Source organism: Gouania willdenowi, chromosome 8 (assembly GCF_900634775.1).
Source record: "Gouania willdenowi chromosome 8, fGouWil2.1, whole genome shotgun sequence".
Taxonomy (NCBI): domain Eukaryota; kingdom Metazoa; phylum Chordata; class Actinopteri; order Blenniiformes; family Gobiesocidae; genus Gouania; species Gouania willdenowi.
This window is the reverse complement of record NC_041051.1, coordinates 8581973-8601873: the sequence shown is the minus strand read 5'-3', so window position 1 is coordinate 8601873 and position 19901 is coordinate 8581973. Positions and strand designations below refer to the sequence as shown.

Below are 19901 nucleotides of genomic sequence, written 5' to 3'. Positions count from 1 at the left end.
TTGTTAGACCGAACCCTAAACAGGAATAAGCTGGTCAGAAAATGAATAACATAATATTGAGGTATATTTTGAAATGTAGCTTTTGAAAAGAAGAAAGACTTTAATGGTAGAAAAATTGCTTAGACAGAATAAAGGAAGGACTTCAAGAATCTTCATGTGGCAGGTTTACATGAAACAGCATATGTTCAGTTTTCACCACCTCTAATTAACAGAAGAAGCTCCATCAAGAGCCACCAGTGTAACGACAAGATAAGATGCCGTCTGTTGGAACACTGCCAGTTCTAATTATATTAGTATAATTACTCGTTTTTTTTCTTTTGTCCTCACAGGCTTTTGATGCATTTATCTACATCTTCTTTGCATTGGAGATGGTGGTGAAGATGGGGCTTGGGATCTTTGGCCACCAATGTTACCTCGGTGACACCTGGAACAGGCTGGACTCTTCATCGTCATGGCTGGGTAAGCAGCCCTCCAACTGTCTCTGCTTTTGTTTTTATTTCCATAGCATGGCAGGGAACGTGCTCAGCACTTTTTGGGATCATTATTAACACTGACACTGTGTAGCCTTTGTGTATAAAATATAAATACAGCACTTCTGTTCAGTTACAAACTGGAATTATTAGATGTGTACATTGTTTGTCATTTACTTCTGAGGGTTCTGAATTACGACTCATTGTTACCGATCGATGCATGGATAATATGGTTAATTTGGAAAGATTTGATCTGAAGGATTCAGTGACTTGAAATCAATTCAGTAACTTTTTAGCCAAAATAATGATGTGACCAGTGTGAGTGAAATAAATTCCCTGAATACTGGACCAGTACGGGCGAGCTTTCATAGGATTCCTGATGATCTTGTAAGAGAATTGTCTATAAAATCATAAACCAAACAAGTAAACAACATTGAATTACTAAGTGATTCACATTTTATTTGAATAAAGTCCAACCAACACCTTAGTACAAATTAACAGAATGTTAACTTTTCTGCTCTCATTTCCAATACGCATACACATTTTCAATAACAATATGAGGTGTACCTGGCTCTTGTTTTTTATACATCAAAATAACATGAAAAATGAAGTGCAATCAAGATCTGTTCAGGTTGAATGAGCAGACTTGAATTTGCTATTTTTTCATTTTAACATGATGGTGAGCCCTAAGGCTATATATATATGAAATATTATAGTTTTCTATATTGCCAAAATAGAAAACTCTTGAATCTCGATATATCGCCCAGCCCTAATTCCTAAATTATAAAACAGCCTAAATAAAACATAAATGTGTATATGAAGCACAAGTGTTTATTTAATATACTTACAGTTTATATACAAATCAACACATTGCATATTCACTGTTAATTTCACATTGCTTGTCTTAATTTAGACATTAACATTTTATTTTATTAAATATTTTCTTATAATTTCTCATGCTCACTCATGTGGTTCTCTGATATTCACTAATGACTTATTAGACACATTTAATTACAGACTTTATATTCTTTAACATTTTATAAAGCAGTTTATATTTGTGGAGCGTGGTGATTGGCTGATTTTTCATGGTGACTTACATTGTTTCCTTTTGCTGTGGTAGACCGTTATAATCTCAGTTATTAATCTAACAGAACGTGTAACTGTGTCACATCCTGCTGCTCTTTATGAAGATAAACTCTGTCACATTTTACAACATATTTACACCAGTTCTTTGTTTTTTTCACAGAACGTCTTCATTCATCATCTCTGTTCTGAGTAGTTTCCGGGTTTGTTGCCACTGTCAGCACTAATCTCGCGAGAACTGTCACTCAGGCCATTTCAGGTTGAAGTTCTCGCGAGGCTAGTGACAGCGTTCAGTTTAGTAAGGCATCTTTTAATTATTATTACATTAAAATACTGGATATTTACGGGAAAATACTAATACGGGAAGATGGTGGAAAGAGGGGTAAAATACTGGAGTTTCCCGGCCAAAATGGGATACTTAACAGGTATGCACTAACCAGGTCCATGATTGTTTTTATTAAGGTATTATTTTAATTCAATTACAAATTTGAAGGAAGATGGACTGGTCGATGAGTGAACTGGAGTGACGCTATAACAGGGTTCCTACAGGTTTCTTCAAGTCAAATTCAAGTCTTTTTAAGTCCTTTTTAAGACCATTTATATAAAAATTTAATACCTATTTCACGGCATATTTCACAGACCTACCGGCAAAGAAAAACACTTTTTTTTGTTTGATCATTTATTTCTCAAACAAATGTGAAAATGTGGACTGCGTAAAGCATTACGGAAGAATTATGTAATATTGCAGCATAATAGTGAGTAGGCCTACTTACGCTACAACACCACAGCACAGACCACAGACAACAAGCCAAACAGAGGTGTGAAAAACCAAAGAAATTTTCAGCAGACCACAAAAAAAAAAAAGATTGCTTAACACAGTTAAGTTGTTTTTTTAACATTGCTAACATTAACCAATCTACTTATTCCATGCTGGGAATATGGGGAGTACACTCTTGAGCAATACACAATTAAAATAAACTCAACAATAAATAAGATTACGATCACACAATCAACCCCTAAGTTCTGCACTCTTAGCAGTGATCTCTTTATCAAGGAGAGCCATTTCTGCCAACTTCTCCTTATGGCCTCTCCGCAGGATGTTGGACCTGGTGATCAGGTCAGTCATTTTGCTCCCTGCCTTCGCTTCAGCCTCCTCAGCCAGCCTGTCCGCATCCCTAGCCAGACCCTCAGATACCTCCTGTATGCATCTTCGCTTCACCTTCAACTCCTGAGGCCTGGTCTTTTGCCTCCTTGTTCTTTCTATTGGTCTCAAGATGGATACGATACCTTGTCCTAGCTCTTGCTACACTTGCCAGTAGCTGTTTACTGAGTGGGAACCTGGGTATCGGGTTGAGAAAAGAGAACCAGAGTCAGTGACAAACTCAAGAGACCAACTATGTATGTTGATTCTATCAACCTTTTAAGTCAACAACATATTACTAGTCCAGGCAGGGGTCATCTTACCTGGGTAACACCTCCATGTTGTATGATGTAGTCACACACCAGTCTCCGTGTGACCACAGTGTCCTCCTTCAAGTTATCTGACTCAACCTCTTTATTGATGGAGAATCCACGTTCAACCGTAGCTTGGCCGTGGGAGAGGATGAGCAGCTTCTTGCAGAAGGCCCACAGCTCTGGATAAGGCTCCATGGCACTGCACAGGAAGACGTCCAGCCTCTTCTGCATGGGAGGAAAGGAGAGGAAGTCCTCACTCCTGCTCTCCAAGGACAGGAGGACTGTCAAACTGCTGCAGTATGACGTCCCCCTATGACAAAAACGATGAGAAAAAATAGAGAAAAACATGATAAATCATTGGGCATTACCAGCAAATCAGATTGAGGATAAATCTTGTGAAGTCTATAATTTGCCTCTTATTTCCTACCTGCAGAAAGTATCAGTAGCTGTTTATCCATCTGAAGAAAGAACCTCTGAACCAGCCTTTCATGTGATTCCTGCATCTTTCGGGTTCTCTGTAAATTACTGACGGATCCAGGCACACCAACTGCCTAACAGTCAGATACTTGAGGGGGCTCTTGTCCTGCACTTTCCTGATGATGTTACCACAGTCCCTGCATGCACTCTCTCTTGAACTCTAGCACCCTGAGCTCTGCACCTTTGATGCTCTACAGAGAAATTAGCCATGAATATAGAACATGTCTTCACTGACCTGGTTCAGCCTAAACCATTTGTTAAACGATCTTTTTGAAAAACCTCACACTACCTTAAGGACCCGACTCTGCACCTAGACCAATGCTGATGTCTTGTGGGCTGAGCCAGATGGTCTTGTCTGTAACATCCAGTTGGTCAGCTGCAGGGCAGTGATATCGTGGAGGACTTCTCTCTTTATGAAACGTCTGAGTAGACTCTGTCAACAGACAAACACAGAAATGTCGGGTGTTGGCACATTAATCACCAACATCAAATTGTCTGATGATGATGCACAATGTAGCCACTATTTCTACTAGACATCCTAACCACAAACCCCATGTTGTTAAAATGTATCAACTGAGCCCAATCAGGGGTTATTATAAGTTATTGTAATTATCACCATCATCAACTCGGTTGAGATCCTTGGGGAGGAATGGGAGCACAGGATTATCTGTCTGATATTTTTTCAAGAAGGGAGTGAAGGTCCTGGCAAGTGCTGCGTAGAACTGCAATTTGGCCAAGATGAGTGGAATCCTTTATGGCTGCCTGCAACTGTGTCATAGGATGCTGAGAAAGAGACAGACAGACAGACAGAGAGGCAGGAGATTTCAACTTAGCCATATTACAAAAACTATGACAAGGCCATACAACACCAGGATTAGGACCAGAGGTGGAAGTAATTAATTACAAATACTCAGATCACTGTAATTAAGTAGTTTTTTTGGGGGTAGTTTGTACTTTTATGAGTAGATTTTCAAGTCTGTAGTTTTACTTGTACTTAAGTATTCATTAATCCATGTAATCTACTAAGTTACTTTAAATCATAGTTGAGTACGCTGAGTCCAATTTTAATTCCTATCCAAAGCTTTTATCTGCATTTTTGTAGCCAGTAAGGTGATCTGATAGCAAACAAGCCGATGGACACCGGTCATGAGGACGGAAAACAAACCCAACAAAAATGGACGTTAATGATTGATCTTCATTGATTCTGAATGAAGAATTTAACCAGTTAAATGGATTCATGGATATTTAATCATAGGTCGCGGCTCCTCATTTCATTTAGTTTTTTGTCTTGCCGGAGACCATTTACTGAATAAGGAAACAAAAACTTCAAATGAGGGAAAAATGAGGGAAAAACACTTGTTTTTGTATCTTATCAATGATTAATGATGAATAGATTGTTGGTGTTTTAACTTTTGGTAAAGGAAAACCACACAATTTCCAGCCTAGTCTGGAGAAGTGACGGTGACATCAGCCGTAAAAGGAACTAATACTCTGATTAGGGCTGGGCGATATTTTTAGGCCATGTCACGATACAGCATATATATCTCGATATTTTGCATTAACCCTTGAATTAACACTTTGATGCACAAAATCACACCAGTATGATGATTCTATATGTCTACATTAAAACATCTCTTGATCATACTGCATAATATATGCCAATTTAAACTTTCATGCAAAAAGGGATATCACAACTAGTCAAGTTGACATAAACTGTATTTATTAAACAGTGAGTGGCTCAACTAAAATTGTCAACAGAAGTGCACGTTCTGTGCAAAATTGTCACAGAGACATTTCAAAACAAGACATTAGTGCAGGATGCAACTCACATGGCATTTCAAAACACAAAATTAAAGTGCACTTTTTGTACATAATGCCACTACAATATTTTAAAACAAATAGTGCCCTTTTGTGCATATTGTCATTAAGATGACATTTCAAAACACACTAATTTAAGTGCACCTTTTGTGCATAATGCCACTAAGATATTTAAAAAAAAAAAAAAAAAAAAAAAAAAGTCCCGGAGTTTTAACGTTATGTCATTTTTCAACACCAGCACAAGACTACAAGCTGCGATATATCGAGTATATTCGATTATATCGCCCAGCCCTACACTCTGATTACTTTGGGACTTTTACTGGAGTATTTTCTCTAACACCAGTACTTTTACTCTGAGAAATATTTTAGCAAAATAACAGTACTTGTACTAGAGTACAGATTTTCAGTACTCTTTCCACCACTGATTAGGACACAGTCAACGACCTATTCACAGCATTTAAGAAGAGAAGGCCTACCTGTCCCAGGTTGGAGAGTCTCTTTGTTTCACAGCTTCCATGTACAGGAGAAAGTGATGGCCAGACAGCCAAGGCTCTCTCCACAACCGGAAGGTTTTCTACCCAACGATGGGCACAGAAAGACAGGGGGAACACACTGGACTTGGTTATGGTGATGTAATCCTCTCTCCTGGCAGGCACATTGTGAAACAATGTGTGCATTGCTCTCAGCAACTTGTCCAGCTGCCATGCACTGAACCCACACTTGAATGCGTTGTGTAGCGTGTGTAAGCCACAGCTCCCCACACAAATGAGCTGAACACCTGAAGGTTTCATTGGAAACTTGATATTAAAAAAACAAATTCTATGTAGCAATGCTCTGTAGCACGTTTAAATAGTTTATTCAATGTAAAGTGCACACAAATAAAATTAATTTTTATAATTACAAATGGGTCATATACATACTCACACACACAGTAATGGCATTATAAACTCCTCACCTCCGTACTGCTCAGATTGATCTTTCTGGAAAATGTCGAAGAGTTTCCAGTTCACACTGGGCCCAGCCATTGAAATGGACACCAAGTGTCTGAGGTCCAGTTTGTCCATACATTCCTTAAAAGGGTTGCATTTGGTTACTCAAGATGAGCAGCACACATTGTTAGAGACACACACACACACACACACACACACACACACACACACCACACACACACACACCACACACACCCACACACACACACACACAATACTAGTACTACACATCATTATACTATAAGCACAGTTGTATACTTGGGTCAGTTATATTTTAGATTTTCAAAAGACCAAAAAAATTACTGAATCAATTCCAACATTTTAGAGTACATGACACATCTGTTCACTTGTGCATCTGTGCTATGAAAAAGGACTGATTAGGAACCTACAGACGACCATTTATGTATTCTACTTGTACCAACATTATTCTTTCCATAAGTTATTAGATTTTTATAGTGATTGTTTTTTATGTATTTATATGTTGCTTTGGATAAAAGTGTCTGCCAAGTACATAAACATAAAAAATAAACATTGTTTAAGGCAAGTACATAATTGGTTCATGTGACATTGCTTTACAGGACGATGTGTGCCCACAAAATTATATCAATATAGATTGAGAAACATTTAGAATAAAAAGGTTATGCTTACTTTGAGATGTGACAAGCAGGTCTTGTGCAGTGGAATGTCCCATAAACTGGGAGCCCAGGTATCTGGACTGAACCTGTCCCCTCGTCCCAGAAGCGAACATGCACATCCAGCTGTTTGTTTTTGTTGTCTCGTTGAGGCTCTCGTCGAACATAAGAACGACGGCGATTTGTTTACTTTGGACACCAATTCCTCTTTGATGTGAACCGCTAAACCAAACTTGGCTATGTATGCCGTTTTGTCGGACCCACAAGTAAACGTGGTAGCGATGGTCGGAAATCAGGGAACATGCTTTTGAAAAAGCTCTGAAATACCCTCATTTCATGTTAGGACTGATGTTTGGCGATGGTGTTAAGAGTCAACAACACCTCTGCTTTCATTGTAGGTGTGAATCCAAAAGTTGTGCGCAGATCCACTCTACCGTTAGCGGTCGTAACTTGAGGGGGCTGTGCTAGCGCAAGCAGCTGGTTTGGTTACGCTATCTTCTGCTTCAGGCGCGTTAACAGTTAGCTGGCTAACGTTAGCAGGTTGAACACTCCGTCGATGGAAAGTGTTTTCTCCTTAGCTTGATAGAGTTGAGTGCTTACCTGACTTGGCGCATGAGACTCCAAAGCCTTCACACCCATGTTACCAAGCTGAATCTTTTTTTTGCATACTGTACAAAAAGCCTCAAATACGTTGTTGTCCACCGGTTTTAACCAGTGACAAAATGCTTGTTTATCTTGCCACGCTTCATTAAATTTACATTTCCCCATACCTCAGCATGAAGTGGGTCTACATGCGATGTGCGTCCCAGTCGACTTGACGAGAGGACGTAGAGAGAGAAGTTTAGGTCAGTCTGTCGCAAAGTGAAGTGTTCGGATCCGGGCGGCGTTTGCGTTCTCAAATTATTGGTTCCGCCACTGTTTATTTAGGCTATTACGTTATTTAATCAAAATAATAGTGGTTGACAAATGGAACTTTAGAGAGGTAATGTGATACCTGAAGTTACTGCACAATTTCAAGACCCAGATATCAAAATTCCAGACTTTTTCAAGTCTTTTAAGGTATTATTTCCCAATTCATAAATTCAATGCTTTTAAGACTTTTTAAGACCCCGCGGGAACCCTGTATAAGCTGAAACAGTTTAAAAAGTCAGGAAAAACAGAGATTTCAGCTCGTGTGCAGCATTAGCTTTAGCAGCTAACTCGTTCTTTCTGCCTCAGAGATCAATACTACATTTATGCTCCATTGGGTAGCATAATCTAAATCTCTGTCAGACTCGCTTCCTACACCGTCAGCCATGGTGAGTTTATCCCTTTTTGACTTTTGACCTGATGCAGAAAAACTGAACCAGAGCGAGAGTGTGAAAAGGTTTATTAGCGTCATCCAGAAGGCCAACTTGCTGAGCACAGATCAATGTAAGTTAGATCGTAGGAATATAAATCGATCTATTGGATGAATCTTAACAGCCTTAGTGTTTAATTTATTCTTGGTTATACCCCCATTTAGACAGAGCAACACAATGTAACAAAGGGATGCCACTCTTCTCCTGTGAGTGTATCTGCATGTGAAGCAATCATGATACAGGATTGTGTCCTCTGAACATTCATACAATCAATAAACAGCTCTCAATATCATTTGCTCCACTGACTTTGTTAAGAAGTGACAGACTCAGGAACCGTCATGGCGAGCTTTTAAACTGTTAATAAATAAGATAAAATCACACTTTAGGAGAAAAAGACCACTTTTCTTTGTGCTTCCTATTAAAAACAGTAAGTTCCTAATTTCATTTCATCCACTGACTGAACTTCCTCCTCCCCTCTTCCACTCCCCAGAGGAAACTCAACGCATCCATATGTTTGTTTGTTCGACTTTTAGACAAAATTAATTTTTTTGACCCCATTTTTTTACGCCAAAACACAAACCCACTTTAGCTAAATAAAAGTGTATATAGAACGAATGCTAATGCTAACATACAAAAAAAGAAAAAAAAAAGACACTCAGACATTGATCCCCAAGAAGTCAGCATTTTTGGCACAAAGAGGAAATACACATCTCAGACATAATCAAAGTTTCATTTGATGTTATCTCAGATGTGCATGTGTTGTGACAGAGTGAGAAAGAGAACCCGTGGCTGTGTGATGCATGGCAACAAACAACAATAGAGCCACAGAATCTCCAGAGTTGGTGCAAAGACATTTATCTTCATTTGAGCCCAATCAGTGAGTCCCCTGTAGACGCTCATAGTTTGTGTGTCTGTTTATATGTGTGTACATATGTGCCTCTGTGGTGCAGTGATACCCACACGCATTACAGTCTGTCAGCTTTTTTTTAATTTAGTTTAAACTGTGTGAGTGCGCTCTTGTATTTGCATATGGGTATTTGTGTGTGTGAGCATCGCAGGCGCTGCTTTCCTCATGGCAGCATCCATTAGATTAGCGTCTGAGCTAATCACAGAGGGCAGTGCCAGCCTTTGCCAGGGCCAAATCACAGCTGACACACTGCTACATAGTCTGTCTGATTCACCGAAACCACCCCGCTCTGTCTCTTCCTCCCTCTTCAATTCTCCTCTCAGACAGGCTTAGAAAGAGGATTTCTTTCCCAAATCCCACTAGACAAAAAGTATATATCCTCTAGTCCACTGCAGCAACAGCACATATTCTTAACACTTCATCTTATTGGGTGGGACTGGAAGAAAAATCACCCATGTGTTTCAATTGTATTTGGATGTAGAGAATTTACATTATGTTTTAGGTTTATCTGAAAAAAAAACACAAAAAAAATAAAATTAATAGGGATCCCCAACCCTGCCTAGTAATTATAATTGTAATTGTGTATTTTGTTAATATTACATAATTAGGGGGCCAAGCCCACGGACCTGCCACGCATACAAGCCGCTCCCAGTGCAGCATGACGTGGAACTCTATTGTAATCATTCTGATTATTTTTTGTTGGTAAAAGTGGTTGCTGCAGGCTAAACCGTGCATGGGAGGGGTTATTCAATTTGGAGGGTTGCTCCAGAACCCTTCACTTACAGTTTAGAACTCGGGTCGGGCTCGGCCTCATTTTCCCGCTCAGCTGTCGGACCAGGCTCGGGTTTTATTTTTGACTATTTTTATTTGTTTTCTACTCTCTATTACAATAATATTATTTATTAATAAACACAAAAACACTTCTATATCATTGTGGTCTTATTTCTAAAGTGATTTCTGCTAGTAGTGGGACGGGATATTGACGGCGTTGTGTTGTGTTTAGTTGTTCAGCGTTCACATTCACTGAATATTATTTGCTGATTTTGCTCATTCCTCACTTACTGCTGGAGCTCAGGGAACAAATATGATTGGTGCTTCAGTCAGGTCTGTGCTCCACGCACGGGCCGCCCAGTCTGGTCTGCATACTGTAACGGACTGGGTTCTATGTTCTGGATATGTTCCACTTGTGTGTATTTACTGGTTAACTGATGCTGAGATTTCCCATGGCCATGAAGGCATCATGGTTACGTGCAGCTTCTCTGCCAATGTGTGTCTTTGTTACATGTGTTCTGAGTGTTGATTGGCTGGGAGGCTGGGGAATGGGCGGGCATAAGCGGGAAAAGAGTGAACAATTGTGTTCCCACGGTAGTGAGAGTGTATGACGGTGTGAGACGGTTTTTTTGTGTGTTTGATTATATATTTATGGCGTGTTACTACGACCTCCATTAAAGCCTGTAAAACTGTGATAACGGCTCGAGTCACGTCATTACAACACCTTTTGGGCTGCGGTGAGTGTGGTGCACCCCCCTCGCTGCACGGATTTTTTGGGCCCGATCTAAACTCTACTTCACTTACCTCGGACGCCAAACATGACATATGTCCGCCAGCATGGGGGGCTATAATTAAGGTCAACGCATTTAGCTGGGAGTGTATTGGCTCTTATGACGTCATAACTGTATGGATTCTCTGTGATTCTAGCATTTTCTCCATGGAGACAAGTTCAGGTTCACCTTCATAGGGGGTCACATTCATAAGGGGGGTCCATGGGCTCCGCTAACCTGGGGGCGAGTCACGCGGCAAGGCTTGGCCCCCTTTCATAACTGCGCGAAGTTGTAATTGTATTTGTAATTGTAATTGAGAGAATATGTTGCTGTTGTAATCCTATTTGAATTGCAATTGAGCTCAGATAATTAACTTGTAATTGTAATTGGTGTTAAAATTCTGTGAATTACAATGTAATGTGAACCATGTTACAGTTATATGTCTTACACACATGTGGTCAACAATTATTAAATGTGTTTAATATCAAGTTTACCTGTTAGTTTCTCTAGGCTAATTTCACCATTTAAAAAATAAGTTGAAATCGAGCAGTATACCGACTAAAGGCTCAGACGCCCACGCCAAAAATATTAATATCAATATTTCCATTGATTAGGAAGCCTAACAAGGTAACCAGGAGATGAGTAACAAACTAGATGAGAGATAATATTTTTTAGTGTATTTTACAGTTGATTTAAGACATGGGTCAAAACCAGACCACTATCATAAGAGATGCTAACAGAAAGCTAACACATGAGGAAGGTTACATTTTAATGGGCTTATTATTGAAGAATCAGTAAATGTGATTAATTATAATTGGAATTTAGTAATTGAGAACTTAATTGTAATTGACTTTCGGGGGAAAAAATAATAATTAATTGGAATAAATACTGGTCACCGTAATCATAATTGAGTTTGTAATTGAACATGGATAATGAAGACGTAATTGTAATTTTAGAATTTAATTGACTCCAACTCTGATGCTATAGGCTAATTAGCATCAAGTCATTAGCACATTTTCAAATATCTTTAAGATGGGTTTTTGTCCACAAGTTACAATAGACCAGAGATTATCAACAGTCAGCATTTTATTTATTTATTTATTTATTTAGTGTGTACATACATTTTTTCCATTTGTAGCCTACATGGCTATTATGTATTAACATAAATACTGTAGTTACACATAAATTCAAATTTCAAAACTTATGTTTACATACATCAATTAACATTATAAACCAGGCTGATAGACATGCAAACTTCCACAAAATCTTTAAGACAATAATGTTAAATATTATCGCTTTTCCTCAGCTCTACACTTTGAGAACATAGATTGTTTGTAAATTGATTTAAATATATGAAAATTTGTGCATTGCTTGTGTTCATCCCCCAAATAATTTAGAACACAGAAAGAATAAAGTGCTTTGTATGTTGTTGTTTTTCAGGTCATTTTGTGTATTTCTGTTGTCGTTTTGTATTTTTTCCTGTAATATTATGCTTTTTGTGCTCAGTTTGTTGCTATTTTAGTGTAGTTGTGTTGTTGTGGGAGTCCATTTTTGTGTTTGTTGCCATTTCATGTGTTTTTGAGTCATTTTTGTCATCATGTGTTGTTTTCGGAATCAATTTTCGCATTTTTTTCGTTCATTGTGTGGTGTTGGGTTTTTTGTTTGTTGTCATATTGTGTGTTTTTGAGGGGACACACAAAATAAACATCAAGGGGCTGCATGTAAACTGTTGGACAAAAAGAAAGGCCAACTTTTGCTCACATTTTTTGATTTGCAAAACAAAAGATCATCGACACAAAGAGCAACAATCTCTGGCCTTTTCTCCGTCACAAGTTGACACTTGGTAAACTTATTAAAATTCTAATAAGTTTGCACTTAACAGGTTTTGCTTTCTTACTTATCCTGCTCACTGAACCAGTTTTAGTAGCTTTGCCAAAATGTATTATGAAATGCAGCAACAAATTTAAACCAGTTTCTTTGGAGAAGCTTAATGATCCCTTTTAACGATGGAAAAAATGCATTTTGGCTTGCAAATACAGTCATTTCTACCATGGGTTCCCCATTATTTATGTCTCTTTCCTTTTATGCTATTGATTCAGATTTTTTTGTTTTTCTCACACAGGCATCAGGTGCATCCCCCATATTTGTTACATAAAAGCATCCGTGAGATGAAGGTGTCATGAGCACATAAAAAAAGAATTGGAAAACCATAAACAGTGATGAAAAAGATGCTTGCAGCAGTCCACTAATTACCCTTCCAAACACACCGGCTTGATTGATGTGTTCAGGAAGCCCCGCCTCCACAGAGAACACAAGCATCTTCACACACACGCAGTAATGTGTCGACCCCTTTGTTTTTCGTCATCGGCCGCTCTGTGTGTCATACAGATGCATTTTAATCAGTGGAACATGAGCAAGAAAAGCAGCACGCTGGTGAGCCGGTTAGCCATTGTTCATCAGAGCAAGAATGTTTAGGGTTTGTTTTCTGTGGTGTTTGCATGTTCTCACCATGCACACAGGCCAGCCCACCTCTATGATCTTTAAAGGTCCAGTATTATGCTATGTTTCTCCTGTCTCCAATTGTTCAGAGAACCTCAACAACATAGTATTTGAGGTTTATTTTCCCAATCTCACCTTTTTTCCAGAGTTTTAGCCTCTGGAAAGTCACTTTCAGACCACTTCTAAAAACAGGCTGTTTTGGGCCTTCATGCATATGCATGAGCGGGCGTGTCTCGAGATGCTGACTGAGCCTCTGTCGGAAATAGGTGCTCAAAAAAATAAATGTCTTCTGCCATTAGCTCTTACGTATTAATGAAGGACACAAGCGTTAGAAAGACTAACAGAACTACGTTAGCTCCCGTGCTAATGCTACATGGACAAGCTAGGCATTGGCCCGATACAGAAGCATATATCAGGCTTTACAGCAGTTTATCAGATCTGTTGGAAAGTAATGAAACACATAACGACATTGACGTACATCTTCCACCTTCTTGTTTGAGTCACAAAGTGGTTGGTAGCACTCTCTTTGAGAGAAGCCAGATGAGTACGAACCCATGTTCTCAAAGTCTTTCAATTCCTTTTTGAAATGCCGCATACACAGATACAGGGGTTTGCTAATATCGCTAGTTGGTACATGACCAGCAAGATAAAATCCAGCCACTGAGAGGTTCTGATGAGGTTAGTAAAATATATATATGTCCGTTTTGTGACGATGCCCTGCCTTCACCCATGTTTGTTTTACCTGTGAGGTAGTTTGAGAGGGAGGAGCTTGCATTTTTATGCAGGGTAGGAGGAGCCAGGATTGTCAGGAGGAGGAGTTTTTCCATTATGAGTCATAAAGGGGGAAAAATCCAACTCGCCCATTTTTAGCTGGCTTTTTTACAAAATGTGGAATAGCAATTTCATAATACTGCCCTTTAATGTTGCTTTCAATTCCAATAACATGCATTCATTGACTCTTCTAATTTTAACTTTGAAAGGTTATTCCAGTGTTTTCCCCAAAAAAAAACTTTACACAAAATTAGCTCCCCATGGGGGCCTGTATTTGACATTAGCTCGGCTCACTGTGCTGGTGGCTAGAGTGGAGAGTGGTTAAGGGCACTCTGGGGAGCTTGACCAGTGGGTGGCTTGCGGCATCCCCCTGGTATCACTTTACATTTTCAGTACAACCAAAATAACTAACTGTCAATCAGTCCTTCTATTGTCCCACCCTAACTCCCTCTTACCTGTTCCTTTCCCCCACACCAAGGTGTAACACTACCCTCTCATCTTCCCTTTAATTAAGTGTTACTTACCCTTCCTTAGGGAGGGCTGGTGAGGGTCACTAGTATGCAATGAAATAAATGTATTTATTTCATAGCAATAATAAAACATGCATAGCTGTCATAAAAAAGATTGCACTACATGTTACGTTGACTTTCAACAGCATTTACAGACAAGGTAAAAAACTAAACAAACATGAAATTGGCTTTTTAAACTTATTGCTGCAGCTTTTTTCTTAGAATTTGCTTTAGTTTCTTCAATATATGTTTGTTGCTAATCCTCTATGTTGATAAGGGACAGTAAAGAACAGTAAGCCAACATTGATGTGCCATAGATCAAGGGTTCTCAACCTTGGGAAGGGGTCGCCAGATGCCTTCAAGAATATTCTCTGAACAATTTGTGCCGAATTTTGCTTATTTTTTACCCTTTTTTTGCAACTACACCAAACTCACCATATTTTATCCTATTTTCATCACTTTTTCTTGAAATAGTTTTGCTCCTTTTAATGCATTTTTGCTGCATTACTCCCATTTCTGACACTTCTCCATCAAATTTCAATGCCTTTTCAGCACGTTTTTCCACTTTCAAGACATTTCCAGCACTTATAAACCCTTTCCACCACTTTTCCCACCTAAAGTCGCACACATTGACCCGTTATTGTCACTTTTAACCATGTTTCACCATATTTAATGCTTATTTTTTTTTTGCCAATTTAACCACGTTCACTATTTGTCATGCTGATTATTGGCCAATTCAAACTAATAGTTCCAATATTGACATTTTGAGCCATTTTTACCACTTTTTCTGTCCGTTTTTGCCCACTCTAATTTGCAACTTTTAACCAACTTCTTTGGTGTTTAAAATCCCATTTCACCACCTTTTCTACCATTTTTGGTCACAACCCATTTTATTTCTGATTAAAACAATAATTTACTTAATAATTTAATATGACTATATGCTATGGCCCAAATAATAATAAACTTCCTGTATAATAGTGGATATCAATTAGATAAATAAATAAATGTGTTTATCACAGATTCATAGAACAATGGACCATTATTTAGCTGATTTTATGGATGGACCCCAAAAAGCTCTTCTCTTTATTCCCCCTTATAGATGACCCTGTCTCTGCATGACTGTTTAAGGTTTATGTCTGTGTTCAACCACCTTCAGGTATAGTGGGGGTCCCCGCTGTCTGGATCCCATATTTTGGAGGCCACGGGCTGAAAAGATTGAGAACCACTGACACAGATGTGTCGTGGCACAAAAAAACGCCATATCAATCTTTCTAAAGGTTATCAATCAATGAATCTTTATATTTTTTGAGCAGCAAACAATCATCAGTTTGGGTTTATTTTCATGTCTGTAGAAAGTAACGCTATCTTCTAGCATACCAGTATGCTCTGTACTTGAAATTGTTCTTTTTGTAGCTTAACAAAACACCATTAGACCTGTTACTGTTTTATTTCTACTGGTTTGTAATAATATCACTGTCCTTGGATAAAGAAACCCTGGCCCCAGAACTGCTGCTGTGCTCCTCTTGATTCTTTGACATTTGCAACAAGGTCTGTGTGGCATTTTTTGCTCTTTCCTCTGCAAAAGTGAGAGCAAATTGCTCTGCCAAACATCTGCAATGATTTATTAGCGCTCACAAACTGTAAAATAAAAATATCATCCCCTCCAAACACACCAAAGCCTTGCTTCTTTTCACCATGATCTAAATAAATTGCCGGCACTCAGGAGGACTGCTTGCCAACTTTTTCGCAGTTAAAACATAATTGCTATATCAGGCAATCCTACTTTAGTGGGAGCTTTGGTGCAAGTCTGTTGATGACTGCGCTGGTGGGAAAGGGCGAATAGAAAGACTTTGCCGTTGGGATCAATACACTCGCACATTATTGTAAAAGACATGGTTCAAAAACCCTTCCATGTGAGAGACAGTGAACTAGATTTATGTTGTCAAAGCCTGGTGCTCTGGCTGCCATTAGCTTGTGGTGCTGGTGTTGTTGTTTACATCATGCTGTCACTAAACTATTACAGCTTCTGGCACCAAACCCACACTTGTCTCTAACCGCACAATACAAATGATTTCCACTCATAGGTCATAAACATATTCAAAATTGAGGTTGTTTCCCACACATTTACAGTGCACTAGTGGTGAGGCTACAGTCATGTGTAAAAGTCTTTGGCCAATTCTGATTTACACGTTGCTTTCACGCACACGTACACACATATCAAAGCGTGGCTGATCTCCTGTGAAAGTGCTTTGGGTTTGAGGGCACAAACAGCTTAGCCATGCTGGAGAAATGACTTGCAAACAGATGCCAGGCTGGAACTGAGCAACAACATCCTACAGGCACAACGTTAAATGAGTGAAAAACATTTTCTTTTATTCACTTTCCATTTATCACATCACATTCATAACACACTTTTGTCTTCCCCTAACCCTTAGACATATCTCTGGAGCATGCATATAGGGTAGCATAATGACACTGTTACAGTTTGCACTAGATAAGCAAAGATATGACTTTCTCAAGGTGTTATAAATATGTTGTAAATGTGTTTTACACCTTTAATTCTACTACTACTAAGGCTGAGCAATATATCAAGATATATTGAGCTTTCAATTTTAGCGATAGAGAAAATTAAATTGCCTATATCTGTTCTTATAGAGTACAGTCAAACATTGTAATTCTTTACAATTGTTCCATATTTCTGAGATGTTTATTTTATAGCTTATTTTGTGTTAAAGTAGCGGTTTTAGGAGTCGCTGCTTTCATTACTTATCAGAATAGCATGAAAGACACAGTTAGATGGATTTCTGAGTGCGTCCTAACCCAGACCTTCCCCTAAACAAGCCGCACTACAGAACTCACTCACACGTGCTGTACCTTAGAGGAGAAAAAGCCAAAAGTGGCACATATTGTGCAGCTGTTTGTTAGTAAATATGCCTGTGTGGCAATTTTCATCATCAATTTTAACCCAGAATTGTCTTTCTGGTCAGACTTTATTTGCAATAAAATTATCAAGATTTATATTGTATATCGCCATTTTGAGAAACATGCCAATAACCAAGCAAGAAGAAGAAGAAGAAGAAGAAGAAGATAATAATAGATGCACAGAAATAAGAAATGACAAAAAAGTGGAGTAAAAATAAAACATTGCAGTGTAAAATATAGTAAACATAATTTAAATGCAAAAATGCCGCAAAACCTACGTGAACATAATCCAATATAAGACAAAATTAGATATTTAAGCATTTCCTGTTTCAATGAATGCAGAAAGAATTAAGAAAGTTGCTGTTTTTTTTTTGTTTTTTTTTAACTCTCTTCTTGTTATTATTTGTCTCTCTCTTCTCTTCTGTATCCAGAATGGTGGAATACTCACTGGACTTGCAAAACATCAACCTTTCAGCAATCCGAACAGTGCGTGTACTTCGGCCACTTAAAGCCATCAACAGAGTGCCAAGTAAGATCTTTATTTTTTACCGTTTTATGTGTGTATGTATTAATGGTGTGAAATATGTATTTCTACTACTGTGAGGAAACTTCTGTAACCAATACATGCAACATGTATAAGAGCATAAGTCTTTATGGACATAAAGTTTAATTTTATTAAGGCAATGAATCACTTCTTTTGGGAAGGATGTTCAAAATAGATAAACTGTGCATTTGCAGATACTGATGTTTAGACAAGATGGCCTGGCTCATTGTTTTTGATGAAACATTTAATATTAGGGGTTTTTGTGGGCTGGTTTTGTCATGTGTGAATGGGCTACGATTTGTACAAAGTTGATTGGTCATGACAAAGTAGGGAGATTGAAATTGTCCCCAACCATTTGTGTGTCACAAACCCGCTTTGTCTATGCTTTTTCTTCTGCAGTCAATTTTTCAAAAATAAATTTACAGGAACATACATAAAAATGAATTCTTTCTTTTTTGTTTTCTTTTTTATTTTACTTTTTATTATTATTATATTTATTATTTATTTTATTTTGTAATATGTAACATAATATTAAACAAACAGGGGACTGGGTTGTACAAAAGGCACACAAATAGATACAAAGATAAAATAAACAAAGGTAAAATAAACAAGGTTAGGTATCACGTTACAGTTTTTGGCGCAGGTATTGTCTTTGTGGCAATCCCATTTTTCTCAGTATTTGTCTCCTTTATTTTTTGAAGCCTCATTGTGAAAGTCATTTTCTCCATTCTGCGAATGGAGTTTATGATGTTTATATAGAGTCTTAAGGTTAGGTGGTTCCCCTGGAGCCAGCACTTAATTATAGCTTTTTGACTTGCTATTCTGAATATTTTCAGGAGGTAGGCATCTTTCTTACCAAGTCCTTCAAAAGCTCTTCCAAGGTACATAGAGGTAAAGGAAAAAAAAAAACAGCTTTATGTCCAAGGTGTCTGTGATCAGGTGTTCAACTTCTCTTCAGAAGGTTTCCAGGTGTGGACAGGACCAGAAAATATGAACATGGTCTGCAGAATCCTCCCCACACCCCCTCCAGCAGCAAACCTGTGAACCACTCAATTTGGATTTTTGATTTGGGGTGACAAAGAAATGTTTCAAATTCTTCCAACCAAAGTCCTGCCAAAACAGAGAATGTGTAGTAGTGTACCGATTCTCCCAAATTTGGAGCCAGTTTTCTCTCTGTCAGTTTCATATTTTAAAACTTTATGTACCAAATGGTCCACGGATCGGTACCAGTTTGGTACCACCGGTATAAAAAATCCTGACATTATGACGTGTTTGAGAAAAATGTGTCTTTAAAAAGTTGCAATTAGTCTTTTTTTCCTGGTTAAAAGCGAATTATGTAATTTTGTCCCATTTTTGGATTTAATCCCTGCATCCAAATGGCCTCTTTTGTACATTTTCTCTTTCTCTTTGTGGTTCATCACCAGGTCACATCAAACGAAAGCACATTTGCATGAACATTACATGTATTACCACTAAGGCTTTGTGGATATCCCTATGCCACCTGTTCCCTGTGGGCATCATTAAACATTCATCTTATGCCTGATCACATAGCCAGCTCCATCTCAGCTTTATCACATTTACAAACAATCCATCGATACGGCTTTTCTGATGAGAGTGTGACCAAGACTTTGTTTCTCTTATCTAAAACTCAGTTCTGGGAAAAAAAAAATATTTAATTGTCATTGATTTTGCTGTCCTGTGGTCTGAAAGGCAGTTTCTTGTCATTAGTTGCATCAGTTAGCCTGCCTACAAAAGAATGAGAGTGGTATAACCACTTTAGCACAGCCACTTAAGAGAACAGCCTAGCATTAGCAGCAAATGCTGATTTGGTAAAGTAAACTTGTGTTAGTAGTTGTAAAAACACAGAAAAGCACTGAGTTACTGCGATTTGTGATCTTTATTGGTCCCATCAGCTTTAATGGTGCATTACTGCAAAATACTGGA

At 38.3% G+C, this 19901-nt stretch overlaps 1 protein-coding gene across 1 annotated transcript in view; it reads left to right on the top strand.

Annotated features, from left to right (window-relative positions):
• Positions 1-447: 447 nt before the first annotated feature.
• LOC114468623 (voltage-dependent T-type calcium channel subunit alpha-1I-like) overlaps positions 448-19901 on the top strand; it is a 189142-nt gene continuing 169688 nt past the window's right edge. Inside the window, exons 1-2 of the mRNA XM_028455624.1 lie at positions 448-459; positions 17845-17942. Of these exons, the coding sequence (XP_028311425.1) occupies positions 452-459; positions 17845-17942 (106 nt within the window). The 5' untranslated portion in view covers positions 448-451. The remainder of the gene's footprint in view (positions 460-17844; positions 17943-19901) is intronic.